Consider the following 24114-nt stretch of genomic DNA (forward strand, 5'->3'; position numbering starts at 1 on the left):
ATTAGGCACAAATCTTATAAAATAGCAGAAATAGTATTATTTAGCACAATAGTAATAAGTTAAACAGAAAAATTGGAAAAGCAAAATGGACAGCTGAAAAAATGCTGAACATGCTGAGGGTCCCTCAAATATACTTGTTAAATGAAAAAAATCAGCAAAAAAATGCACAGGGAGAGAGAAGTAAGTTTCTAGGTCAGCCTGGGAGCTGCTGAATTTGAATCCACCAATCAGAGAGCCTGTGTACTTTTTCCCGCCAAAACATGTGCCTCTTTTTACACACGCAGCACAGAGAGGCACAGGATTATTGCAGCCTATTTCTCATAGTGAGGACTCCCCTCAAACAAATGACCATAATTTCCAAACCGTAGGGGCTAGAGCGGTCATTCTTACACCGTTTTGTTCAGAAGAGATGGGGGAATCTTCCAGTGTTTACAATTTATCATTAAAATATGAATTATTAAAGATATTTGACTTCTAATGCACCATAACTGAGTAGAGCGAAGCAAAAACTGCCTTGACTTGCCCTCAAACAACGCTTTCTAACTCGAAATCTATTTGGAGTATCGATATCATTCTTTCACCGTAAGAGACAGCAGGCTTTGGTGAACAATCATGGAAATTTTCAGGTCTCTGTGGAAATCCAACAAAAAGTTATGACGAGAGAAAAAAGTGGTTCATTTCCACAGTTTGAAATCTGAAGAAATCTGAGCGAAGGACGAATTTCCTACCCTCAAACAAGTCCAACTCATTTCAGAACGGTAATAGGTGAGAAAGAAATTCTTGAATTGTGAGCGTCAGGGGTGTCTGAAGATATTCGGGGACAAGCCTCATGTCTTAACTTTGCTTCGTTAAGGAGATATGACGATTCGAATATGCCTCTCATTACAGAAATCCAGCGGTGATTTTGAACAAGCTCTCCATTCACTTTATATGGAGAGTTTTCTGACCTTGTGTTAGTCTGAGGAGATTTGCAAAAATTCTATAAATCCCACAACAATGATGGTGACATTTTCTGAAAGCCAGCAAAAATACCTACGTTTTGATGTATAATTTGTGGAAGTTGAGTGAAAATTGAGCAAGTAGCAGGAAGTTGTTCGGACATGAAGTGAAAATTGCAAAACCTTCAGTGGCACACTGGAAGCCAAGAGCATAGCAACCATAACAACACATGTATTTTGTGAAAAATCACAATTTTGCAACTCAAAACTTTAAGAGGCATAAAAGTAAAACAGTAAAACATTTGAAAAAGCTGAATCATACCTGAATAGCCCAATAATTTGTGAACATTTTAAAGTTTGAATGGTTGTTCTAGGTGAAAATATGAGGAAGTAGTTAAGTTTCAAAAACAAGCAAATTTTAGCAGAATTGCTGAAGTTTCCCATTCATTTCAATGGGACAAATTAAAGGAAAAAAGCTTAATATTTTAAAAAGTATAATAGTTAAAAATAGCAAAAATCGTAGCAGGAATTAGCAAAAATAACTGAATAGTTTAAAATTTGAACGGTGAAAATCGGCTGAAAATTGTGGAAGTAGTTTAACGGCGAAAAGTGTACGGAAGCAACTAGAATAATAACTAGAAAAATTAGCATTTCCTGCGAAAATGCAGTGTGGATGCTTTAAAGCTGAAGCTGTATGCAAAAACTAGAAAAATTTGCATTTCCTGCGAAAATGCAGTGTGGATGCTTAAAGCTGAAGCTGTATGCAAAAAGTAGCTGAAAAAGCTGAAAAGTTGCAGAAATTGTAAAAACTTTGCAGAAGCAAAAGAAGTTTGCTAAAATGGAATAACTTAGCAGAACTGCAATATCTTAGAGGAAACATAATACTTGGCAGAAATACAATAGCATAGCAGAATTTAGCAGAAATATTGTAACTTACCAGAAACATGATAACTTCTCAAAAATACAAGAATTTAGGAGAAATAGTATAAGATAACAGAAAGAATATATTTAGCCAAAAATACTTAAACATTACAGAAACACTATGATTTAGAAAAATAGTACAACAGAGCAGAAATATTGTGATTTACCAGAGACACTGTGCTGAACTATGAATATTGTAATTTTAAATTGAGACTATGTTTAAGCACAAATATTATAATTTGGCAGAAATACTATAATTTAGCAGAAATATTATATTAAGCACAAATCCTATAAAAAGCAGAAATGGTATGATTAAGCACAAATACTACATTTAGTAGAAATACTTTGTTTTAGCACAAATCCCATAAAAAGCAGAAATACTGTACTATGATTTAGTAGAAAAACTATAATTAATCAGAAATACTAAATTTAGCAGAAATACTATATTAAGCAGAAATACTATGAAAAGCAGAAATAGTATGATTAAGCATAAATACTACATTTAGCAGAAATACTATATTAAGCACAAATCCTATAAAAGCAGAAATAGTATATTAAGCACAAATCTTATAAAATAGCAGAAATAGTATGATTTAGCACAATAGTAATAAGTTAAACAGAAAAATTGGAAAAGCAAAATGGACAGCTGAAAAAATGCTGAACATGCTGAGGGTCCCTCAAATATACTTGTTAAATGACAAAAATCTGCAAAAAAATTTATTACAGCCACACAATCACAAATATGTACACATGAGGAAACACACATGCACAGAGAGACACACACACAAGATCCAATTCAGTCAACCAGTCTAAATATATTGAATTTAAATCTTAGAATGAGATCATCCCATTAAAAGCCTCTCTCTCTCTCTCTCTCTCTCTCTCTGTCACACACACACACACACACACACACACACACACACACACACACACACACACACACACACACACACACACACAGGGAGAGAGAAGTAAGTTTCTAGGTCAGCCTGGGAGCTGGTGAATTTGAATCCACCAATCAGAGAGGCTGTGCACTTTTCCCCACCAAAACAGGTGCATCTGTTTACACACGCAGCAGCACAGAGAGACACAGGATTTTTGCAGTCTATTTCTCATAGTGACGACTCCCCTCAAACAAATGACCGTAATTTCCTAACCGTAGGGGCTAGAACGGTCATTCTTACACCGTTTTGTTCAGAAGAGATGGGGGAATCTTCAAGTGTTGACAATTTAATATTAAAATATGAATTTTTAGAGATATATGACATGGATGACTTGTTGACTTAGAAGCCACGAATTCCCCAATATGCAAATTTGAATGCCTGAGACCACATATGTGATTGGCTGGCTGGGAAGCCGTGCAGGCCCTGATTTGTGGATTTGAATTCCTCAGCCCTCAGATATGATTGGCTGGCTTAGAAGCCACGAAGGCCCCAATATGCAAATTTGAATGCCTCAGGACACTTATTTGATTGGCTGGGAAACTGTGCAGGCCATGATTTGAAAATTTGAATGTCTCAGTCCTCACAGAGGATTGGCTGCCTGGGGACCTGGCAGAAATATATAGAAATACTATTATTAAGCATAAATACTACATTTAGTAGAAATACTATGTTTTAGCACAAATATTATAAAAAGAAGAAAAACTATAATTTAGCAGAAATACTATATTAAGCACAAATCCTATAAAAAGCAGAAATACTATCATTTAGAACAAATAGTATAAAAAGCAGAAATACTATAATTTAGCAGAAATACTATGTTAGGCACAAATCCTATAAAAAGCAGAAATACTATAATTTAGCAGAAATACTATGTTAGGCACAAATCCTATAAAAAGCAGAAATACTATATTAGGCATAAATCCTATGAAAAGCAGAAATAGTATGATTTAGCAGAAATACTGTATTTAGCACAAGTACCGAAAAGTACCAGAAATACTATGATTTAGCAGAATAGTAATAACTTATTGAAACACAAATGCACAGAGGGACAAACAAACACAGGCTCTAATCCAATCAACCAGTCTAACTATGTTCAATTTAAATCCTACAATGACATGCTGTCAAATAAGGGCAGGGTCCTCTCTCTCCCACTAAACACACACACATACACACACACACACACACACACACACACAGGGAGAGAGGACTAAGTTTCTAGGTCAGCCTGGGAGCTGCTGAATTTGAATCCACCAATCAGAGAGGCGTTTTACGTTTTCCCGCCAAAACAGGTGCATCTTTTTACACACGCAGCACAGAGACATAGACCTGCTTCTTTCAGTTTATTTCACATAGTGAGGATTCCCCTCAAACAAATGACCATAATTTCCTAACCATAGGGGCTAGAGCGGTCATTCTTACACCGTTTTGTTCAGAAGAGATGGGGGAATCTTCAAGTGTTGACAATTTATCATTAAAATATGAATTTTTAGAGATATATGACATGGATGACTTGTTGACTTAGAAGCCACGAATTCCCCAATATGCAAATTTGAATACCTGGAGCCCACATACATGATTGGCTGGCTGGGAAGCTGTGCAGGCCCTGATTTGTGGATTTGAATTCCTCAGCCCTCAGATATGATTGGCTGGCTTAGAAGCCATGAAGGCCCCAATATGCAAATTTGAATGCCTCAGGACACATATATGATTGGCTGGGAAGCCGTGCAGGCCCTGATTTGAAAATTTGAATGTCTCAGTCCTCACAGAGGATTGGCTGCCTGGGGACCTGGCAGATATATATAGAAATACTATTATTAAGCATAAATACTACATTTAGTAGAAATACTATGTTTTAGCACAAATACTATAAAAAGCAGAAATACTATAATTTAGCAGAAATACTATATTAGGCACAAATCCTATAAAAAGCAGAAATACTATATTAGGTACAAATCCTATAAAAAGCAGAAATACTATATTAGGCACAAATCCTATAAAAAGCAGAAATACTATATTAGGCACAAATAGTATAAAAAGCAGAAATACTATAATTTAGCAGAAATACTATGTTTGGCACAAATCCTATAAAAATAATAAATACTATAATTTAGCAGAAATACTATATTAGGCACAAATCTTATGAAAAGCAGAAATAGTATGATTTAGCAGAAATACTGTATTTAGCACAAGTACCGAAAAGTACCAGAAATACTATGATTTAGCAGAATAGTAATAACTTACAAAATTACAAATATGGAGGCATATTGAAACACAAATGCACAGAGGGACACACAAACACAGGCTCTAATCCAGTCAACCAGTCTAACTATATTCAATTTAAATCCTACAATGACATGCTGCCAAATAAGGGCAGGGTCCTCTCTCTCCCACTAAACACACACACACACAGAGGGAGAGAGCTGCCGAATTTAAATCCACCAATCAGAGTGGCTGTTTACGTTTTCCCGCCAAAACAGGTGCATCTTTTTACACACGCAGCAGCACAGAGAGGCACAGGATTATTGCAGCCTATTTCTCATAGTGAGGACTCCCCTCAAACAAATGACCATAATTTCCTAACCGTAGGGGCTAGAGCGGTCATTCTTACACTGTTTTGTTCAGAAGAGATGGGGGAATCTTCCAGTGTTAACAATTTATCATTAAAATGTGAATTTTTAGAGATATACGACATGGATGACTTGTTGACTTAGAAGCCACGAATTCCCCCAATATGCAAATTTGAAAACCTGGGGCCACATATATGATTGGCTGCCTGGGAAGCCATGCAGGCCCTGATTTGTGGATTTGAATTCCTCAGCCCTCAGATATGATTGGCTGGCTTAGAAGCCATGAAGGCCCCAATATGCAAATTTGAATGCCTCAGGACACATATATGATTGGCTGGGAAACCGTGCAGGCCCTGATTTGAAAATTTGAATGTCTAAGTCCTCACAGAGGATTGGCTGCCTGGGGACCTGGCAGAAATATATAGAAATACTATGATTAAGCATAAATACTACATTTAGTAGAAATACTATGTTTTAGCACAAATACTATAAAAAGCAGAAATACTATAATTTAGCAGAAATACTATATTAAGCACAAATCCTATAAAAAGCAGAAATAGGATGATTAAGCATAAACACTACATTTAGTAGAAATACTATGTTTGAGCAAAAATCCTATAAAAAGCAGAAATACTATATTAGGCACAAATCCCATAAAAAGCAGAAATAGTATGATTAAGCATAAATACTACATTTAGTAGAAATACTATGTTTTAGCACAAATAGTATAAAAAGCAGAAATATTGTAATTTAGCAGAAATACTATATTAGGCACAAATCTTATAAAATAGCAGAAATAGTATTATTTAGCACAATAGTAATAAGTTAAACAGAAAAATTGGAAAAGCAAAATGGACAGCTGAAAAAATGCTGAACATGCTGAGGGTCCCTCAAATATACTTGTTAAATGAAAAAATCAGCAAAAAAATGCACAGGGAGAGAGAAGTAAGTTTCTAGGTCAGCCTGGGAGCTGCTGAATTTGAATCCACCAATCAGAGAGCCTGTGTACTTTTTCCCGCCAAAACATGTGCCTCTTTTTACACACGCAGCACAGAGAGGCACAGGATTATTGCAGCCTATTTCTCATAGTGACGACTCCCCTCAAACAAATGACCATAATTTCCAAACCGTAGGGGCTAGAGCGGTCATTCTTACACCGTTTTGTTCAGAAGAGATGGGGGAATCTTCCAGTGTTTACAATTTATCATTAAAATATGAATTATTAAAGATATTTGACTTGTAATGCACCATAACTGAGTAGAGCGAAGCAAAAACTGCCTTGACTTGCCCTCAAACAACGCTTTCTAACTCGAAATCTATTTGGAGTATCGATATCATTCTTTCACCGTAAGAGACAGCAGGCTTTGGTGAACAATCATGGAAATTTTCAGGTCTCTGTGGAAATCCAACAAAAAGTTATGACGAGAGAAAAAAGTGGTTCATTTCCACAGTTTGAAATCTGAAGAAATCTGAGCGAAGGACGAATTTCCTACCCTCAAACAAGTCCAACTCATTTCAGAACGGTAATAGGTGAGAAAGAAATTCTTGAATTGTGAGCGTCAGGGGTGTCTGAAGATATTCGGGGACAAGCCTCATGTCTTAACTTTGCTTCGTTAAGGAGATATGACGATTCGAATATGCCTCTCATTACAGAAATCCAGCGGTGATTTTGAACAAGCTCTCCATTCACTTTATATGGAGAGTTTTCTGACCTTGTGTTAGTCTGAGGAGATTTGCAAAAATTCTATAAATCCCACAATAATGATGGTGACATTTTCTGAAAGCCAGCAAAAATACCTACGTTTTGATGTATAATTTGTGGAAGTTGAGTGAAAATTGAGCAAGTAGCAGGAAGTTGTTCGGACATGAAGTGAAAATTGCAAAACCTTCAGTGGCACACTGGAAGCCAAGAGCATAGCAACCATAACAACACATGTATTTTGTGAAAAATCACAATTTTGCAACTCAAAACTTTAAGAGGCATAAAAGTAAAACAGTAAAAGATTTGAAAAAGCTGAATCATACCTGAATAGCCCAATAATTTGTGAACATTTTAAAGTTTGAATGGTTGTTCTAGGTGAAAATATGAGGAAGTAGTTAAGTTTCAAAAACAAGTAAATTTTAGCAGAATTGCTGAAGTTTCCCATTCATTTCAATGGGACAAATTAAAGGAAAAAAGTGGAATATTTTAAAAAGTATAATAGTTAAAAATAGCAAAAATCATAGCAGGAATTAGCAAAAATAGCTGAATAGTTTAAAATTTGAACGGTGAAAATCGGCTGAAAATTGTGGAAGTAGTTTAACGGCAAAAAGTGTACGGAAGCAACTAGAATAATAATAATAATAATAAAGAATAAAGAGAAACAGGAACTCAATAGTGTGGATGCTTAAGCATCCACACAACTAGCTGAAAAGGCTGAAAAGTTGCAGAAATTGTAAAAACTTTGCAGAAGCAAAGGAACTTTGCTAAAATGGAATAACTTAGCAGAACTGCAATATCTTAGAGGAAACATAATACTTGGCAGAAATACAATAGCATACCAGAACTTAGCAGAAATATTGTAACTTACCAGAAACATGATAACTTCTCAAAAATACAAGAATTTAGGAGAAATAATATAAGATAACAGAAAGAATGTATTTAGCCAAAAATACTTAAGCATTACAGAAACACTATGATTTAGAAAAATAGTACAACAGAGCAGAAATACTGTGATTTACCAGAGACACTGTGTTGAACTATGAATATTGTAATTTTAAATCAATACTATGTTTCAGCACAAATACTATAATTTGACAGAAATACTATAATTTGGCAGAAATACCATGTTTCAGCACAAATACTCTGGTTTAGCACAAATATTATAACATAGCAGAAATACAATTATATAGCAGAAATGCTATATTTAGAAAGAAAAATATAATATAGTAGAAATAGTATGATTTAGCAGAAATACTACAATATAGCATAATAACAATGATTTAGAACAAATACTATGATTGAACAGAATAGTAATAACTTAAGTGAAAATACTGGAAAATGTAAGATGACAAGCTGAAAAAAAAAAACGGAACATGGTTAAGTTCCCTCAAAACTAACTGTTATTCACCTGTGAAAAAAAAAATAAAGAAATAAAAATAAATTTAAAAAACAAGAAGGAACAGCCAACAGATACACACAAAATCAAATATGTATACACAAATGCACAGAGAGAGAGACACACACAGAGGGTCTATGCCAGTCAACCAGTCTGAATATATTATATTTTTTCCAACAATGAGATGCTGCCCTAAAGAGGGTCTCTCTCTCTCTCTCTCTCTCTCTCTCTCTCTCTTTCTCTCTCTCTCTCTCTCACACACAAGATCCAATTCAGTCAACCAGTCTAAATATATTGAATTTGAATCTTACAATGAGATCATCCCATAAAAAGGCTTTCTCTCTCTCTCTGTCACACACACACACACACACACACACACACACACACACACACACACACACACAGGGAGAGAGAAGCAAGTTTCATGCTCAGTCAAGCAGCCTGGGAGCTGCTCAATTTGAATCCACCAATCAGAGAGCCTGTGCACTTTTTCCCGCCAAAACAGGTGCACGCAGCACAAAGAGACACAGGATTTTTGCAGTCTATTTCTCGTAATGACGACTCCCCTCAAACAAATGACCATAATTTCCTAACCGTAGGGGCTAGAACGGTCATTCTTACACCGTTTTGTTCAGAAGAGATGGGGGAATCTTAAAGTGTTGACAATTTATCATTAAAATATGAATTATTAAAGATATTTGACTTCTAATGCACCATAACTGAGTAGAGCAAAGCAAAAACTGCCTTGACTTGCCCTCAAACAACGCTTTCTAACTCTAAATCTATTTGGAGTATCGATATCATTCTTTCACCGTAAGAGACAGCAGGCTTTGGTGAACAATCATGGAAATTTTCAGGTCTCTGTGGAAATCCATTAAAAAGATATGACGAGAGAAAAAAGTGGTTCATTTCCAGAGTTTGAAATCTGAAGAAATCTGAGCGAAGGACAAATTTCCTACTCTCAAACAAGTCTAACTCATTTCAGAACGGCAATAGGTGAGAAAAAAATTCTTGAATTGTGAGCGTCAGGAGTGTCTGAAGATATACTGGGACAAGCCTTATGTCTTAACTTTGCTTCGTTAAGGAGATATGACGATTGGAATATGCCTCTCATTACAGAAATCAAGCGGTGATTTTGAACAAGCTCTCCATTGACTTTCTATGGAGAGTTTTGCGACTTTGTGTTGGTCTGAGGAGATTTGCCAAAATTCTATAAATCCCACAACAATGATAGTGACATTTTCGGAAAGCCAGCAAAAATACCTACGTTTTGATGTATAATTTGTGGAAGTTGAGTGAAAATTGAGCAAGTAGCAAGAAGTTGTTCGGACATGAAGAGAAGACTGCAAAACCTTCAGTGGCACACTGGAAGCCAAGTGCATAGCAACCATAACAACGCATGTATTTTGTGAAAAATCACAATTTTGCAACTGAAAACTTTAAGAGGCATAAAAGTAAAACGGTAAAAGATTTGAAAAAGCTGATTTATACCTGAATAGCCCAATAATTTGAGAACATTTTAAAGTTTGAATGCTTGTTCTACGTGAAAATATGAGGAAGTAGTTAAGTTTCGAAAACAAGCAAATTTTAGCAGAATTGCAGAAGTTTCCCATTCATTTCAATGGGACAAATTAAGCTTAATATTTTAAAAAGTATAATAGTGAAAAATACCAAAAGACATAGCACACATTAGCAGAAATAGCAGAATAGTTTAAAATTTGAACGGTGAAAATCGACTGAAAATTGTGGAAGTAGTTAAGTGCCAAAAAGTGTACGGAAGTCCCAAGAGGAACTCAATAGTGTGGATGCTTAAAGCATCCACACAATAATAATAAAGAACTAGAAAAATTTGCATTTCCTGCGAAAATGCAGTGTGGATGCTTTAAAGCTGAAGCTGCATGCAAAAAGTAGCTGAAAAAGCTGAAAAGTTGCAGAAATTGTAAAGCTGAAGCTGTCTGCTGAAGATAGTTGAAAATAGCTGAAGAAGCTGAAGAAATCAAAGCTAGTTTTTAAAAAGTTGTTGAAATTTTAATAACTTTGCAGAACAACATCAAGTTAACAAAAATGCAATAACTTAGCAGAAATGCAATAACTTAGAAGAAACATAACAATTCAGCAGAAATGTTGTAATTTACCAGAAGCTACAACTTAGCAGAAATGTAATAATTTAGAATAACATAACTTAGCAGAAATGATATAATTTAGTAGAAAATTAATAACTTGGCAGAAATATTACAACTTATCAGAACTGCTATAATTTTGCAGAAATGTAATTATTAGGAAAAAACTGTAAACAGATAAAAGCTAAAAATGATGAAGTAACCTCAAAGTTACTTGTTTAACTGTGAAAAATGACCAGAAACATTAGAAAAGGAAGAAAACCAATTCAATTAAATTTATATAGCGCCAATTCACAACAAAAGTCGCCTTAAGGCGCTTCATAGATACAGAGAAAAACCCAACAATCATATGACCCCCTATGAGCAAGCACTTTGGCGACAGTGGGAAGGAAAAACTCCCTTTTAACAGGAAGAAACCTCCAGCAGAACCAGGCTCAGGGAGGGGCGGCCATCTGCTGCGACCGGTTGGGGTGAGAGAAGGAAGACAGGAATACCAGCCAGCAGATAAACTGATGTGAAACAAAACCAAAGTAAAATTGCAGAATTTACACAGTTGGTGAAATGTAAAAATGCCAACAAAAAAACCCCAAACAAACAAACAAACAAACAAACAAAAAAACAAAAACAAACAACATTTAGTTAATAAATGCACAAGATGATTTGATGATAAATATGGTACCAATCTACAAAATACTGTCGAAATGAAGTCCACATTGTGATATATTTCAGGTGTGGAGAGTCACACAGCTAAACAATCGATGTGCATATTTAAAGAATCAAATAAAGAACATTGTTGTGGAATAAATTACAGTGAATAATAATCACTGCCCTGCGTTAGAGAGTGACTTATGATGAGGTATTAATTGGCTTAACTTTACCTCTAACAGCTTTTCACATAGTGCTGTGACCAGGGTGAAATCCATCATAAAGTAACTGTAAACAGTAGAACCATTAGCATGAATGTTATGGTTCTACTCTGATCAAAACTCAAGTCAGCTGTTTGACCTGATATAAAATGATAAAGAGGAACACATATAAATGACCTTTATGAACTTTTCAAAATGACTTTATATGTCTGACCCATTATCTATATATATTACAGCAGATGTGGAAAACCACTGTTAGACCTACTCTATACTAACACAAACACAGTCAAAAATTCATTGCTAGTGTGACATGTGGTCCTTTTTGCCTTTGACCAATGATATGCTGGTTACTTGGACCAGTTTAGTATTTGCTGTCACAGAGGAATGTTAACCATAAATCCAAAAGACAAAACTGAAAAAATATGTTAATTGCAAACATGTTTTTGCTTAGTAAGAGGATTGAAATTACATGGAAACTGTCACCTTAAAGCCTCATTGTAAATATCATCACAAACAGATGTTTTCCACACGGTTAACAAAGCTCCACCACATCCAATCACTGCATATAAATCTAAAAGAAAACAACAACAAATAAAATGTAATTAACACAAGTGAAGTCTAAGGAGCTTGGAAAGAAAAGCGTCTGGACTTCTTTGAGTTCCTTGAAGACGTTTCACCTCTCATCCGAGAAGCTTCTTCAGTTCTAAGGGTCAATGGTGGAGAGTCCCAGATTTAAACCCAGTGGGAGTTTCCCCCCAAAGAGGGACAAAGAACCCCCTGATGATCCTCTACCTAATCACATGAGCCAAGGTGTGAAAGTGGGTGTGGGTCCCAATCAGCCAGGGTTTCGGGTGAGCTCATTGTGAAACCTGGCCCCACCCTATCATGTGATTTCCCGAGGTCAGGAAATCACCCACGCCCACTCCCAGGATGTGAGTGGACGTTACGGTGTCTGGGGAGGGAACTCAAAACTGGATTATAGATGGCAGACAGTTGGTGTCGTAAACCACCGCCTCTGTTTAAAGATGGTCGCTCACAGTGGACGTAAATGGCTTCTTTCACTCCTCCATCTGTCCAAAATGTGAACATTGGCATCCTCAAAGACTGACCTTTGTCCTTTAGATGCAGATGAACTGCTGAGTCTTGTCCCGTGGAGGTGGCTCTTCTATGTTGTGCCATGTGCTTGTGAAGTGGCTGTTTGGTCTCTCCGATGTAGAAGTCTGGGCATTCCTCGCTGCACTGTACAGCGTACACCACATTGTTAAGTTTGTGTTTAGGAGTTTTGTCTTTCGGGTGAACCAGTTTCTGTCTGAGTGTGTTACTGGGTCTGAAGTACACTGGGATGTCGTATTTGGAGAAAACTCTCCTGAGTTTTTCTGATACACCGGCTACATAGGGGATGACAATGTTGTTGTGTCTGTCTTTCTTATCCTCCCTCGCTGGTGTCTGATGTTCTTTTCTGTGAAGCTGGAATGCAGGCACACTGGACGAGCTTATTCTAAAAAATACAGAAAAAGGAACATTTTATTTGTGTTAAGGCCTAAAAACTACAAATAAGTTATACAATGAACAATATTGAAATACCTTATAGGTGCTGCAGGCCATATAACCAGAATCCAGAGCAATCTCACACTCACATGATGGTGAGGAAAGACATGAGCTCTGCAGTGAGGTTTGAATGTCTCAGTTGGAACACTGAAGAACTCAGAAGACAGCAATACCTGCACAGAGAGACAGAGTGGAAAAAGCATAGATTTGTAATCCATAATGTGAATTAAAACTCAAAAAGTGTCAACAAGTATAATCATTTGAGTGTGGAATTATTTATGCAATAAACAGGATTTAAATTAATTAATTGAATTAAAAAACACTGACATTTTTTTTTTTAATCAAAGATAAAGAATCATACCGCTCTCTGCTCTGAGGATCACTGAGCATCTCTGACAGGAAATACAGTTTCCTCAGTATGAGTCATCATTGATGGTTTCAGAGGTGTGTAGTGTGGCAGCATGATGATGGTCTCCAGATCAGGCAGGAGGTCAGGTGATGGGTGTGTCATCTTCTCCATTGAAGACACACTGGTATGGCAGTTCATAACACAGCAGTCTCCTTGTGGCATGTAGTTATCTGTGCAGTCCAGCACTGATGGCTCAAGTTTGGCTCAGCAGTTCATGAAGATGGTGTTAAGATGTTGTTGTTTCAGCTGAGGATGGTGAAGTTTGAAGGTTTTGCCACAAAGGAGACTGTGCCGTGTCTGAAAAAATATATCTACAAAACAAGTGCTTTTAACACCACCCACCCAGCTCAGCCCCCAAGTGTCTATGTAATGCTGGTATGGGGTGTCGGTTACTAAGTCTAATTAGTACATGGGGGATGACAATGTTGTTGCATCTGTCTTTCTTATCCTCCCTCGCTGGTATCTGATGTTCTTTTCTGTGCATCTTTGCTGACTTTATAAACGCCCAATTAGGATAGCCACACGTTTTGAGTGCTTCCTTTACATGTGTGTGTTCCTTCTTTTTCCCTTCAGGCTTAGAGGGAACATGTTCTGCCCGGGTGGGGGGGAGGGATGTGTCCTAATTACTCCAAGTTTGTGTTCCAGAGGGTGATGGAAGTCAAAGAGGAGGTACTGGTCCGTGTGTGTGGGCTTCCGGTAAACTTCGATGTTGAGTTTGCCGTTCTCTTCAATGTGCACAGCGCAGTCCAGGAAAAGCAAACAGTCGTCCTTTGTGTCTTCCCTGGTGAACTTGATGTTTTTATCCACGGCGTTAATGTGCGCAGTGAAGGATTCCACTTCTTGCCTTTTGATTTTGACCCAGGTGTCGTCTACATATCTGTACCAGTGGCTGGGTACTCTTCCTTTGAAAGAGCCAAGAGCCTTCCTTTCCACTTCCTCCATGTAAAGGTTGGCTACAACAGGTGACACAGGGGAACCCATGGCACAGCCATGTTTTTGTCTGTAGAAACCCTCGTTGTATTTGAAATATGTAGTGGTGAGGCAGAGGTCTAACAGTGTGCACATCTGATCGGGTGTGAAGTTGGTCCTGTCTTCCAAGGAGCTGTCTTCTTGTAGTCGTTTTCTGACAGTCTCCACTGCCTCTGTAGTGGGTATGCAAGTGAAGAGAGAGACTACATCAAAGGACATCATGAGAACCTTCACAGACATGACACAAGGGAAGACTTTTGATTTAATAACTAAGCTTAAAACAAGTGTTACCTTTGAATATTTGTGGGAAAAATCTGATGCTACCCCAAGAATACAAAGCCACACTGGAAATGATGACAGGCTTGCAGCCCTCTGTCTTCCTGGAGTGAGGTGCCCGATCAGTAGAAGTGAATTGACAGAAGTCAGTGTCTGTAAGAGTGGCCAAACACTGATACTCTGTCCACTTGCGTAGAGTCTAAGAAGCTGGAATGCAGGCACACTGGACGAGCTTGTTCTAAAAAATACAGAAAAAGGAACATTTTTTTTGTCTGTAGAAACCCTAAAAACTACAAATAAGTTATACAATGAACAATGTTGAAATACCTTATAGGTGCTGCAGGCCACATAACCAGAATCCAGAGCAATCTCACACTCACATGATGGTGAGGAAAGACATGAGCTCTGCAATGAGGTTTGAAGGCCTCAGTTGGGACACGGAAGAACTCAGAAGACAGCAATACCTGCACCGAGAGACAGAGTGGAAAAAGCATAGATTTGTAATCCATAATGTGAATTAAAACTCAAAAAGTGTCAACAAGTATAATCATTTGAGTGTGGAATTATTTATGCAATAAACAGGATTTTAATTAATTAATTGAATTAAAAACACTGACATTTTTTTTTATCAAAGATAAAGAATGATACCTCTCTCTGCTCTGAGGATCACTGAGCATCTCTGACAGGAAATACAGTTTCCTCAGTATGAGTCATCATTGATGGTCTCAGAGGTGTGTAGTGTGGTAGCATGATGATGGTCTCCAGATCAGGCAGGAGGTCAGGTGATGGGTGTGTCATCTTCTCCATTGAAGACACACTGGTATGGCAATTCATAACACAGCAGTCTCCTTGTGGCATGTAGTTATCTGTGCAGTCCAGCACTGATGGATCAGGTTTGGCTCAGCAGTTCATGAAGATGGTGTCTGAAAAAATATATCTAACAAAACACGTGCTTATAACACCACCCACCCAGCTCAGCCCCCAAGTGTCTATGTAATGCTGGTATGGGGTGTCGGTTACTAAGTCTAATTAGTGCATCAGAAAGCGGGGGCTACACCTAAAGCCCACACTTTTTGATGTCTTTGTTTATTAGCAGCTTTTTCCAGCTGCTCAGAGAATTCTGACTTGGCCTTTATCCACCCAAACCCAAACCCACCCGGATAAAGGCCAAGTCAAACTCACACACCATACCAGCATTACATAGACACTTGGGAGCTGATCTGGGTGGGTGGTGTTAAACTGTAGTCGGGAACTTTCAGAAAACTATCCATTTACTTCTAAATCAGTTTTTATACATATTCTGTAAGCTGTACTAATGTTTTTCTCTACATAATGTATCATTATAGACATCTCTGGTAGCCTAAAGATAGTTTATAACTTTTGACATTTTTTACCTGTAAAACATGATAAGCAAAAACTCATTCATCACAAAAACTTTTGATTCTACAAAAGCTACTATAATCAAGAAAATATAATTGTCTGTATTTATTCATGTGAGCCATAATAAATACCTGCATTTATGTGGGATTTATTTATTTACTATTTCATATTTTCAAGCCCTTGGAGGGGAAGATCTCGTTTGTTGAGCTACATACGTCACAGTAAAAAGATTTAGTCATTTAAAACATGAGAATAAAAGAAATGATGTTGGTTTAATAAATGTTGCAGCACATTTCAGATCAGAGGTGCATGATAGCAGATGTTCTCTGCTCTGCATGAAGTTCAGCAATGATTTGGTGAAATGATTAATAACATTGCAATAAGAAAGGGTCTTCTGACAGACAGAGTAGGGAAGACCCTTTTTTCAATGAAAAATCTTTTTCATGCTCTACAATCAGTAAACTCTGTAACAAACATGATCTGTAATTGTTTCAAAACTCACCAGACGACTTCATGATTGGCTCGAGGACAGGACACAAAAGACAGGGTTGTGGTAACTGTAATATGATCTCAGAACACCTGAACGAAGACATTTCTGTGGCTGAGAAATAAAAATGAGGTCAAGCAGGGTGTTCTTGTCTGTAGTGGCAGAAGTGATCAGCTGTGAATACCCTCTCGACTGAAACTGCTCCAGAATCTGTTTTCTTCCACTCTGCAACTGGTTCTCATTAAAATCTCCACACACAATTATTGGGTGACAGTCCATTATTTCAAGTGAATCTAAAAGACTTACCAGGTTTTGCATGAATGGTGTCAAACTGTAGTCAGGGGGTCTGTACACAACAGCAATGAGTGCAGGGAATGGAGCCTGAACCTTCAACACTAAAAACTCAAGATCAGTGACATTATGCAGATACTGTTTTACCTGAACCTGAAAATGATTCCTCAAATACACAACAACTCCCCCACCACTTCTGCTGGCCATGTGAGGAAAGTTTGTGTAGGACACATGTCTGTTGCGTTTGAACATGGTGTAGCCATCCAAATGAAGACTGTCTGCAACAAAGGAGCCTTGAAGGTGAGACTCAGTGAGACACAAAACATCTGCTAAACACATTTCATGATGACTCTTGATGTCACTGATGTGAGATGGCAAACCCTCTGTATTGTGATGGATCAGTGTAAGAGTGTCAAGTCTGCTGGCTGTTTCTCTGACCTGAAGAAGAGGCATCATTTCCTCAACACTGGCTTGTCTCATGGTTTGGAGCGCTGCAGTTACCTCGGGATTGGAGTAAATCTTTTTCTCATCCAAGTCCTGCAAATAGAGTCCACTGAGAGATGTCACCCTGCTGAGAGCAACGTAAGCCATACCTGGTTCAAAAATGTTCTTCATTGAAACTACAGCTGTCTGTGTTGTAAGACCCTGAGTTTTGTGAATTGTGCAAGCGAATGCTAGCTTTACAGGAAACTGTCTGCGTACTGCTCCTTTAAACTTCAGACTCTCCTCTGCTCTCTCAATGTAAACAAGATCATCAGATGCTGAATTAGCACTGCGGTTGTGTCTCATAGGCTGCCGGTTGTCCATCCTGAGCCCCAGTTTAATTATGTGTCCATCATTTTCAGATCTCACCACCTTTATCAGTATACCAAAAGCACCGTTGACTAAACCGTTTAGTGTGTCCAAGTTTCTGGTCAGCATGACTCGAGCTCCTTCAGCAACATTCAGAGTGTCAGGTAAATCATTTCTCCCACCTGTAAATGGTTTGTCTCTTCGTTCCATTCTGCCTGTACATTTATCCTTCTGGAAATCGTCTGCATTGATGATTATAATGTTTGAATGAAGCTTCTTCAGGGTATCTGTGTTGTGGGATTCCACATTCTTGTTGGTGGCATAAATGTGTAAGACCTCAGTTGGACATTCTTCTGGTGCAGTCACAGCCTGTGACAACAAATCTCTGTCGCACTGAGAAAGCTCATCTGTCTTTTCTTTGACTCTAATCCTGTTCAGCATCTCTGCAAAGGCCACATCATCTTTCTGACGCATGATCTCGGTTAGAGTGATCATCTGAAAATGCTCCTGCCATAGGTCAATCTGTTCTGGATCGTAAACACAGAGAGGTTTAGACTGTCGCACTGGTGGCAGCTGGTAAAAATCTCCAACAGCTAAAACTGACATTCCACCAAAAGGTCTCTGAGTGCCTTTGATTTGTTTCAGTCTTGCATCCACATAAGCAAAAAGGGGTTTTGAAACCATTGAAATCTCATCAATAACAATAATTTCAGCATTCATCAGCTCAGATCTGACTTCATCCAGTTGGTTACCAAGTCCTTGAATGGGAGGTTTCAGACTCCTGGGTAGTTTCAGTAGAGAATGTAATGTAGAGCCATTGATAGAAAAAGCTGCTGTACCGGTAAATGAAGTCAGTAAAACAGTTGGATTTGATATGTCAGCTTCTTCTGCATTAGCAGGCAGTCTGCTCAGGATCTTTGATGCTTCAGAATGAATACACTTAATCAGATGTGACTTTCCAGTTCCTGCACCACCGTTGATATAGAAGAAAAATGGATCTGGGTTCAAACCACAAACTCGCTGAATACACCAGTCTCTTATGGCATAGAACACGCAGGCCTGCTTCTGGTTCAGATTCTGATACATTACACGTACCACGGCTGGATCTACTGCAGGTTGTTCTCTGACGGCTCTGATCTTTGTTACAGCATCAGACTGACGACTGTAGTCGGGAACATTCTCCTGTTCGTTCTCATCATCAGAATGTCTCTCAGGAAGATTCTCATCACATTGCAGCCTCACAACTTCAGATTCAGGAGCAAGATTACACCATTCATCAATCACAACATCCCTATTTTGTTCAAACTCTTCCAGTGCACTCTCAATATCCTCAGAGTTCTTCTCATACTTGTCTTTATTTCTTTTCACAACCCTTTTCACAGACTCACTGTGGTCTGAACATGGAAGTCGTACAAAACCTGAGTTGTAGAAGGACTGATAGGTTTGGAACCCTTGTGGTTTCAGTTCCTGCTCTGATCTGTGTGGAAGGTAAAGTCTCAACAGTCGACCATAATATTGCTCAGGATCTTTTTCCTGTGAACAGTGGTAATATCTGATTACAGCTGGTTTATCATTCTTTCGCCTTTGTACAAATCCAAGCTGGTTTAGAAGAGGAAGCACATCTTTTCCTTCATTTGGACCACTCACCAACCTGCACAAGGCAGCAAAATCAGCCAGTGACATTTCCTCATATTCTGGGGTCTCAGGTCTGCATTTGTATTTATCACTCAAACTTGTCATCCAAATATTACAACTGTCATGTGTTGTGCTTTCCAGGAAGCTCATGGGGCGACTCATTTTTACTGGGTTATCATCTGTTGGTACAAATACAACACTGCGGGAACATTTTTTCATTTTTAGGCCACAGACTCGAGTCACACACTCCTGTGCGCTGATTTCTCTCTTTTTTGAGTAAGCCTGCATCACAGCTCTCATTTCATCACATTCATTGACGGTGTTCTTATCAGAGTTGTCAATAACTGTCTTCAGGTATTCAGAGAGGCCAGATTCTTTCTTTGTTATATATTTACAGAGGTATTCTATACATGAATAGGCATTCAAAATGAATGAGACATCTAAATTAGAGTTCCAGGCTTCAAGCAGGTCTGGGTTGTAATTGTTGATCCAACACTCATTTGGGTCACGTTTCAGAATCAGAGCTGTTTTCTTGTTTATGTCTTGGAGGCATTGTTCATACTCATTCATTGTCAAGTTGCATCGTGACAGAATCTGCTCTATGGTGAGGGAAGCAGCTTCAGGTTCCTTCAGCAGGTTCAACAAAGGTCTGAGTTTGGCTTTTGCAGCTTCAGTGTCTGAATCCTCATCCTGTCTCACAATCATTGTTCTTGTGGCTGGTGGTTTGGGAAACCCAAATCTACAACCAGAGTTCACACTCTTAAAGCATGTCTTTGTGTGGTTTTTGCTGTGCTTTTGTAGCTCAGTGACTTTTTTGTGCAGTTCAGGTTGTTTTTCTGGATCAGGGAGTTGAGCTGAGATGTATCTGTCCACAAAGTCACAGACAGTTTGGTCATCATCCACATCTGCTTCTACCTTTTCTCGAATCCACAGCAACATGTGTATATGTGGACTACCTCTGTGCTGGAACTCAACTCTGTAAAAGTAATCAATGATCTCACCAAGGGGCTGTGCAGGAGAAAAAAGCAAATCTCTGAACAAAGCCTCAACACGTTTATCAAACATTCGCATGGTGGTTACTGGATTTGATCTTAGAATTTCACACTTTTCTGACCAGTCCAGGGCTTCAAAATCAACCTCTTCACCTTGCTGTCTCTTTATTGCTTGAATCACTTCAGGCCATCTCATCTCAGCAGCAGAGAAAGTGACAAAGAACTGAGGTGTTCCTATTTGGCGAACCATGCTGAATAGATCTCTGGTAGTTTTCTGCCAGTAAGCTGGAGTTCCTCTGAGTGGCTGCATAAATCTGATTGCATCTTTATTTCTTACCAGCTTCTCTACTTCTGTCTTACTTTGTAACATTCCTGATGTGATTTTGCGTCCATCTTTGGTCATAGTTTTACCTTTCCTTAGCTGTATTGTCATGCTGGAATTAGCCAAGTGTATTTCAGTGACAAACTGTGAGAAAAACAGGTAATTTGTGTCTTTAGCAAATCTTGCATCAATGTTGAAAAGCCTTGACTTGAAGTAAGCACTTGGTGTGAGTTTAAGACGTCTCTTTTCATCCAGTGTATTCTGACCAGTAGGAAACTGCACAGGAAATGCCATGGCTTCCAAATGAGGAGTTCTGAAGAAGCTAACAGGATTGTTTCTTTCTGCAGGAGCCACACAATATGTGTTATCAGTGAAACAGAGAATCTCTTCTGAAATGTCTACAGGCTGCAGACAACTTTCTAGAGCAAAACCTCCATTGTTCAAATCACTTTCTGGTTCATCTGGATTTTGTTCCTCTGGTTGTTCATCACAGGATTGCATATTAATATCTTGGTCACTTTGAGACTCACTTTCACACAAAAGGGCATCTTTTTCATAGTTGTCAATTTCCATTAAATCTGCTTCATTATAATCATCACTTGCCATGCTGGCTTCATCACTGCTGTCATCATCAGGTAACGTTGGATCACAAAGCAATGCATCATCTCTGATAACAATATCTGTGTACTGTGGATGAATTTGTTTCAGTTTACGCAGAGCTTGAATGAGTTTAGACCAGGTGACAGTCTGGAACAGCTGATGGCCTTTGTAGCACAGTCGTCTTTTCAGCTTTATCCTCATGATCTGTGATTGGCTTCTGATCCTCGGTAAACTGTCAACTGTTTGTTGGACCTCAGATGGTACACACACCACATTACCACGTATGAGTCTCTGTCTCCCCTTTGGAAGAGGAATAATCTTAGCAAATGGTATGCATTTGGCAATCAGATGTCTCTCCAGAATGTTGAGATCACAAAGTTCAGCTGGAATATCCTGCAGTTCTAAACCATTAACAGCAGCAAGCCTGGGCATGCATCCACTTTTGAGGGAACTGTGACATGTGTGACAGATATACTCTTTTTTTCTCTCAACAGGAAAGCTGCAGTGATCATTACATGCTTCATCACACACATGAACATATTTACCAGTTAGACACTGATGAGCTACAGTCTGGTGTTTTGAGTAATTTTGTCTTTTGCAGATTTTTACCTGATTAGGAAAAGAAGCTTTTAGACAAACAGTACAAACATAAGATGGTGCTGACTTAATGTTTGATCTGAAACGAGATATGGCCTCATTCATTAAAGTGTTCTCTGGATGACACTGTAAAGTCTCAGCTGGTCGATGCATCTGGCGATATTTCCGTTTTATGTTCATTGCACATCTGATATTATGCATCTGTCTGAAAGAAAAACTGTTCCAATATTTTACTCTCATTCGTTCTCTCATATTGTCCTTGTGTTGTTGCTGAAATTGTTTTTCTTCTCCATACCGCTTAGTCATATAAGATCGTTTTTTCTGTTTAAAATCTTCGCTTTTTTTATATAGGTTATATACATATGACCTCATGTAAGCTTTATGTTTCTCTCTGAATCCAGCACAAGTTCTGTATATTCTTCTTATACGCTCTTTCTGCTTATCTCTGAATATGGGAGATTCTCTATACGTTCTTGTTATACGTTCCTTCTGCTTATCTCTGAATATGGAAGACTCTCTATACGTTCTTGTTATACGTTCCTTCTGCTTATCTCTGAATATGGGAGATTCTCTATACGTTCTTGTTATACGTTCCTTCTGCTTATCTCTGAATAGGGGATTGTCTCTATATGTCCTTATGACACGTTCTCTTTTTCTCTCTCTAATTTTAGCACTTTCTCTATACATCTTTCTCAAATGTTCTCTGTGTTTCTCCTTATAGGTAGCATTTAATTTATACAGCTCATTTTTGTACAGACTCTTTTTCTGTCTGTGATCAGGATCATTACACTTCTTAGTTGAGTTTTTTTTCTTTGTCTTGAAGCTTTCATCAAACCTGTACATCTGCCTTTCTTTCGTCTTCTGATTTTCCTTTCTCTGTGGTAGCTTTTGTTGGGTCAATAATCTTCTCCTCATTTTTTGCCTTTCATGTTTACTATATTTCAGCAGTTTATCTGAGAGTTCCTCTGTTATCTTAGTTGAACTGGAGGCACTGTTTGAATCATTCTGAGGAACAGAATCTGATGTTACCTGAGTGTCTCTTACAGAAGATGCAGAGGTTTCTATTTCTAAATACTCAGAAGGAAGATAGTTGTTTTCAGTAGCAGCTGTCTCATTTGAATAATCCACTCTGGATGATGTCACTTCAGTCGTTAAAGTGTCTCTCACAGTCTTCTGTGTCTGGTCAGTAGATCTTTGGGAGTTTATTTCATGAACGGCTTCATTTAAAGCTGGTGCTGTAACAGTTGTAGCTGTTTGTCTGTATTCGGTGGTTTGATTAGCATCTCTTTGGTCAGCAGCGTTTTCACTGTGAAACTCGATGGGCTGTAGTTCATAAGTGCAGCTTGGTGCGATGCTGAACATTCTGTACAAACGTTTGATCCTGTCAATCATGTCATTAAGACGTGTGAATTTCAACATAACTGCAGTTCCACCACTTACACTTAGCGACAATGGCATACCAGTAGACTTACGTGGGTGAGGGTCAAAATATGCATAGTCACCTGAAGTCAGCCTGCTAACAGCGATGACTGTTCCTCCCATGACTAGCAAAGCATAGCGAACGTCTGAAGCCAAACACTGTAATCCCTGTTCAAGGCTCGGAAAGTGATCTGTACCATCAAATGTGCCGTAATGAGCAAACTGAGACATGTCGACTTGATACTCGTGTCTGCGGCTGGTAACAACTGAGGGAAGTTCATCGCAGGCTAGAAACACACTGTTCACAAACCTCAGTCTGGCATCTGAATAGACGGCATGGCCTTTGTCCAACACACGGTTTAGATCTGCTCTGGTAATAAATTCATCCTCGTGTAAGAATGACAGGAAAACCAAACTGTTAGCCATGCATTGCTGATTCCGGTACTTTCCATACCTAGGAGCGGCCTGGCTTCGGGAAGCACAGACGCTACTCACTCGTGGACTTTCACTGTTTGTAACCTGTACATGAGACTGTACTGGAGCGTGTCCATCATGCTGTGTTTGTACAGTTAGCTGGGGTTCAGTCTGGATTAGCTGCATAACTTCAGGCTCTGGGACAGACACTGAGGGAACACCTCTCTTTACCACATCTGCATAAGACACTGTGGCTGTCTCTTCATCATGCTGTGTTTGTACAGTTAGCTGGGGTTCAGTCTGGATTAGCTGCATAACTTCAGGCTCTGGGACAGACACTGAGGGAACACCTTTCTTTACCACATCTGCATAAGACACTGTGGCTGTCTGAACACTGCTCTGCACTTCAGTGCTGGGAAAAGTTGAAACACAAACCTTTACCTGCTCACTGCTCTGAGAAACATTCAGCTGTTCTTTCTCCTTCTGACGTCTAAGCTTCTGAGACTGAGACCTTTGACCTTTTCTTGGC

At 38.5% G+C, this 24114-nt stretch overlaps 1 protein-coding gene across 1 annotated transcript; it reads right to left on the reverse strand.

Moving 5' to 3' along the window:
• Positions 1 to 11680: 11680 nt before the first annotated feature.
• LOC146659895 (uncharacterized) lies at positions 11681 to 15454 on the reverse strand. The gene is made up of 6 exons (XM_085424213.1): positions 15341 to 15454; positions 15037 to 15120; positions 14672 to 14855; positions 14024 to 14583; positions 13039 to 13175; positions 11681 to 12952 (listed from the first exon to the last, which is right to left on the reverse strand). The coding sequence occupies exons 1-6, from the start codon at positions 15452 to 15454 to the stop codon at positions 12364 to 12366; spliced, it is 1668 nt and encodes a 555-aa protein (XP_085280339.1). The 3' UTR covers positions 11681 to 12363.
• Positions 15455 to 24114: the final 8660 nt, after the last annotated feature.

Source organism: Rhamphochromis longiceps, linkage group LG11 (genome assembly GCF_057381845.1).
Source record: "Rhamphochromis longiceps isolate RC_006_pf linkage group LG11, R_longiceps_female_GT1.1, whole genome shotgun sequence".
Lineage (NCBI taxonomy): Eukaryota > Metazoa > Chordata > Actinopteri > Cichliformes > Cichlidae > Rhamphochromis > Rhamphochromis longiceps.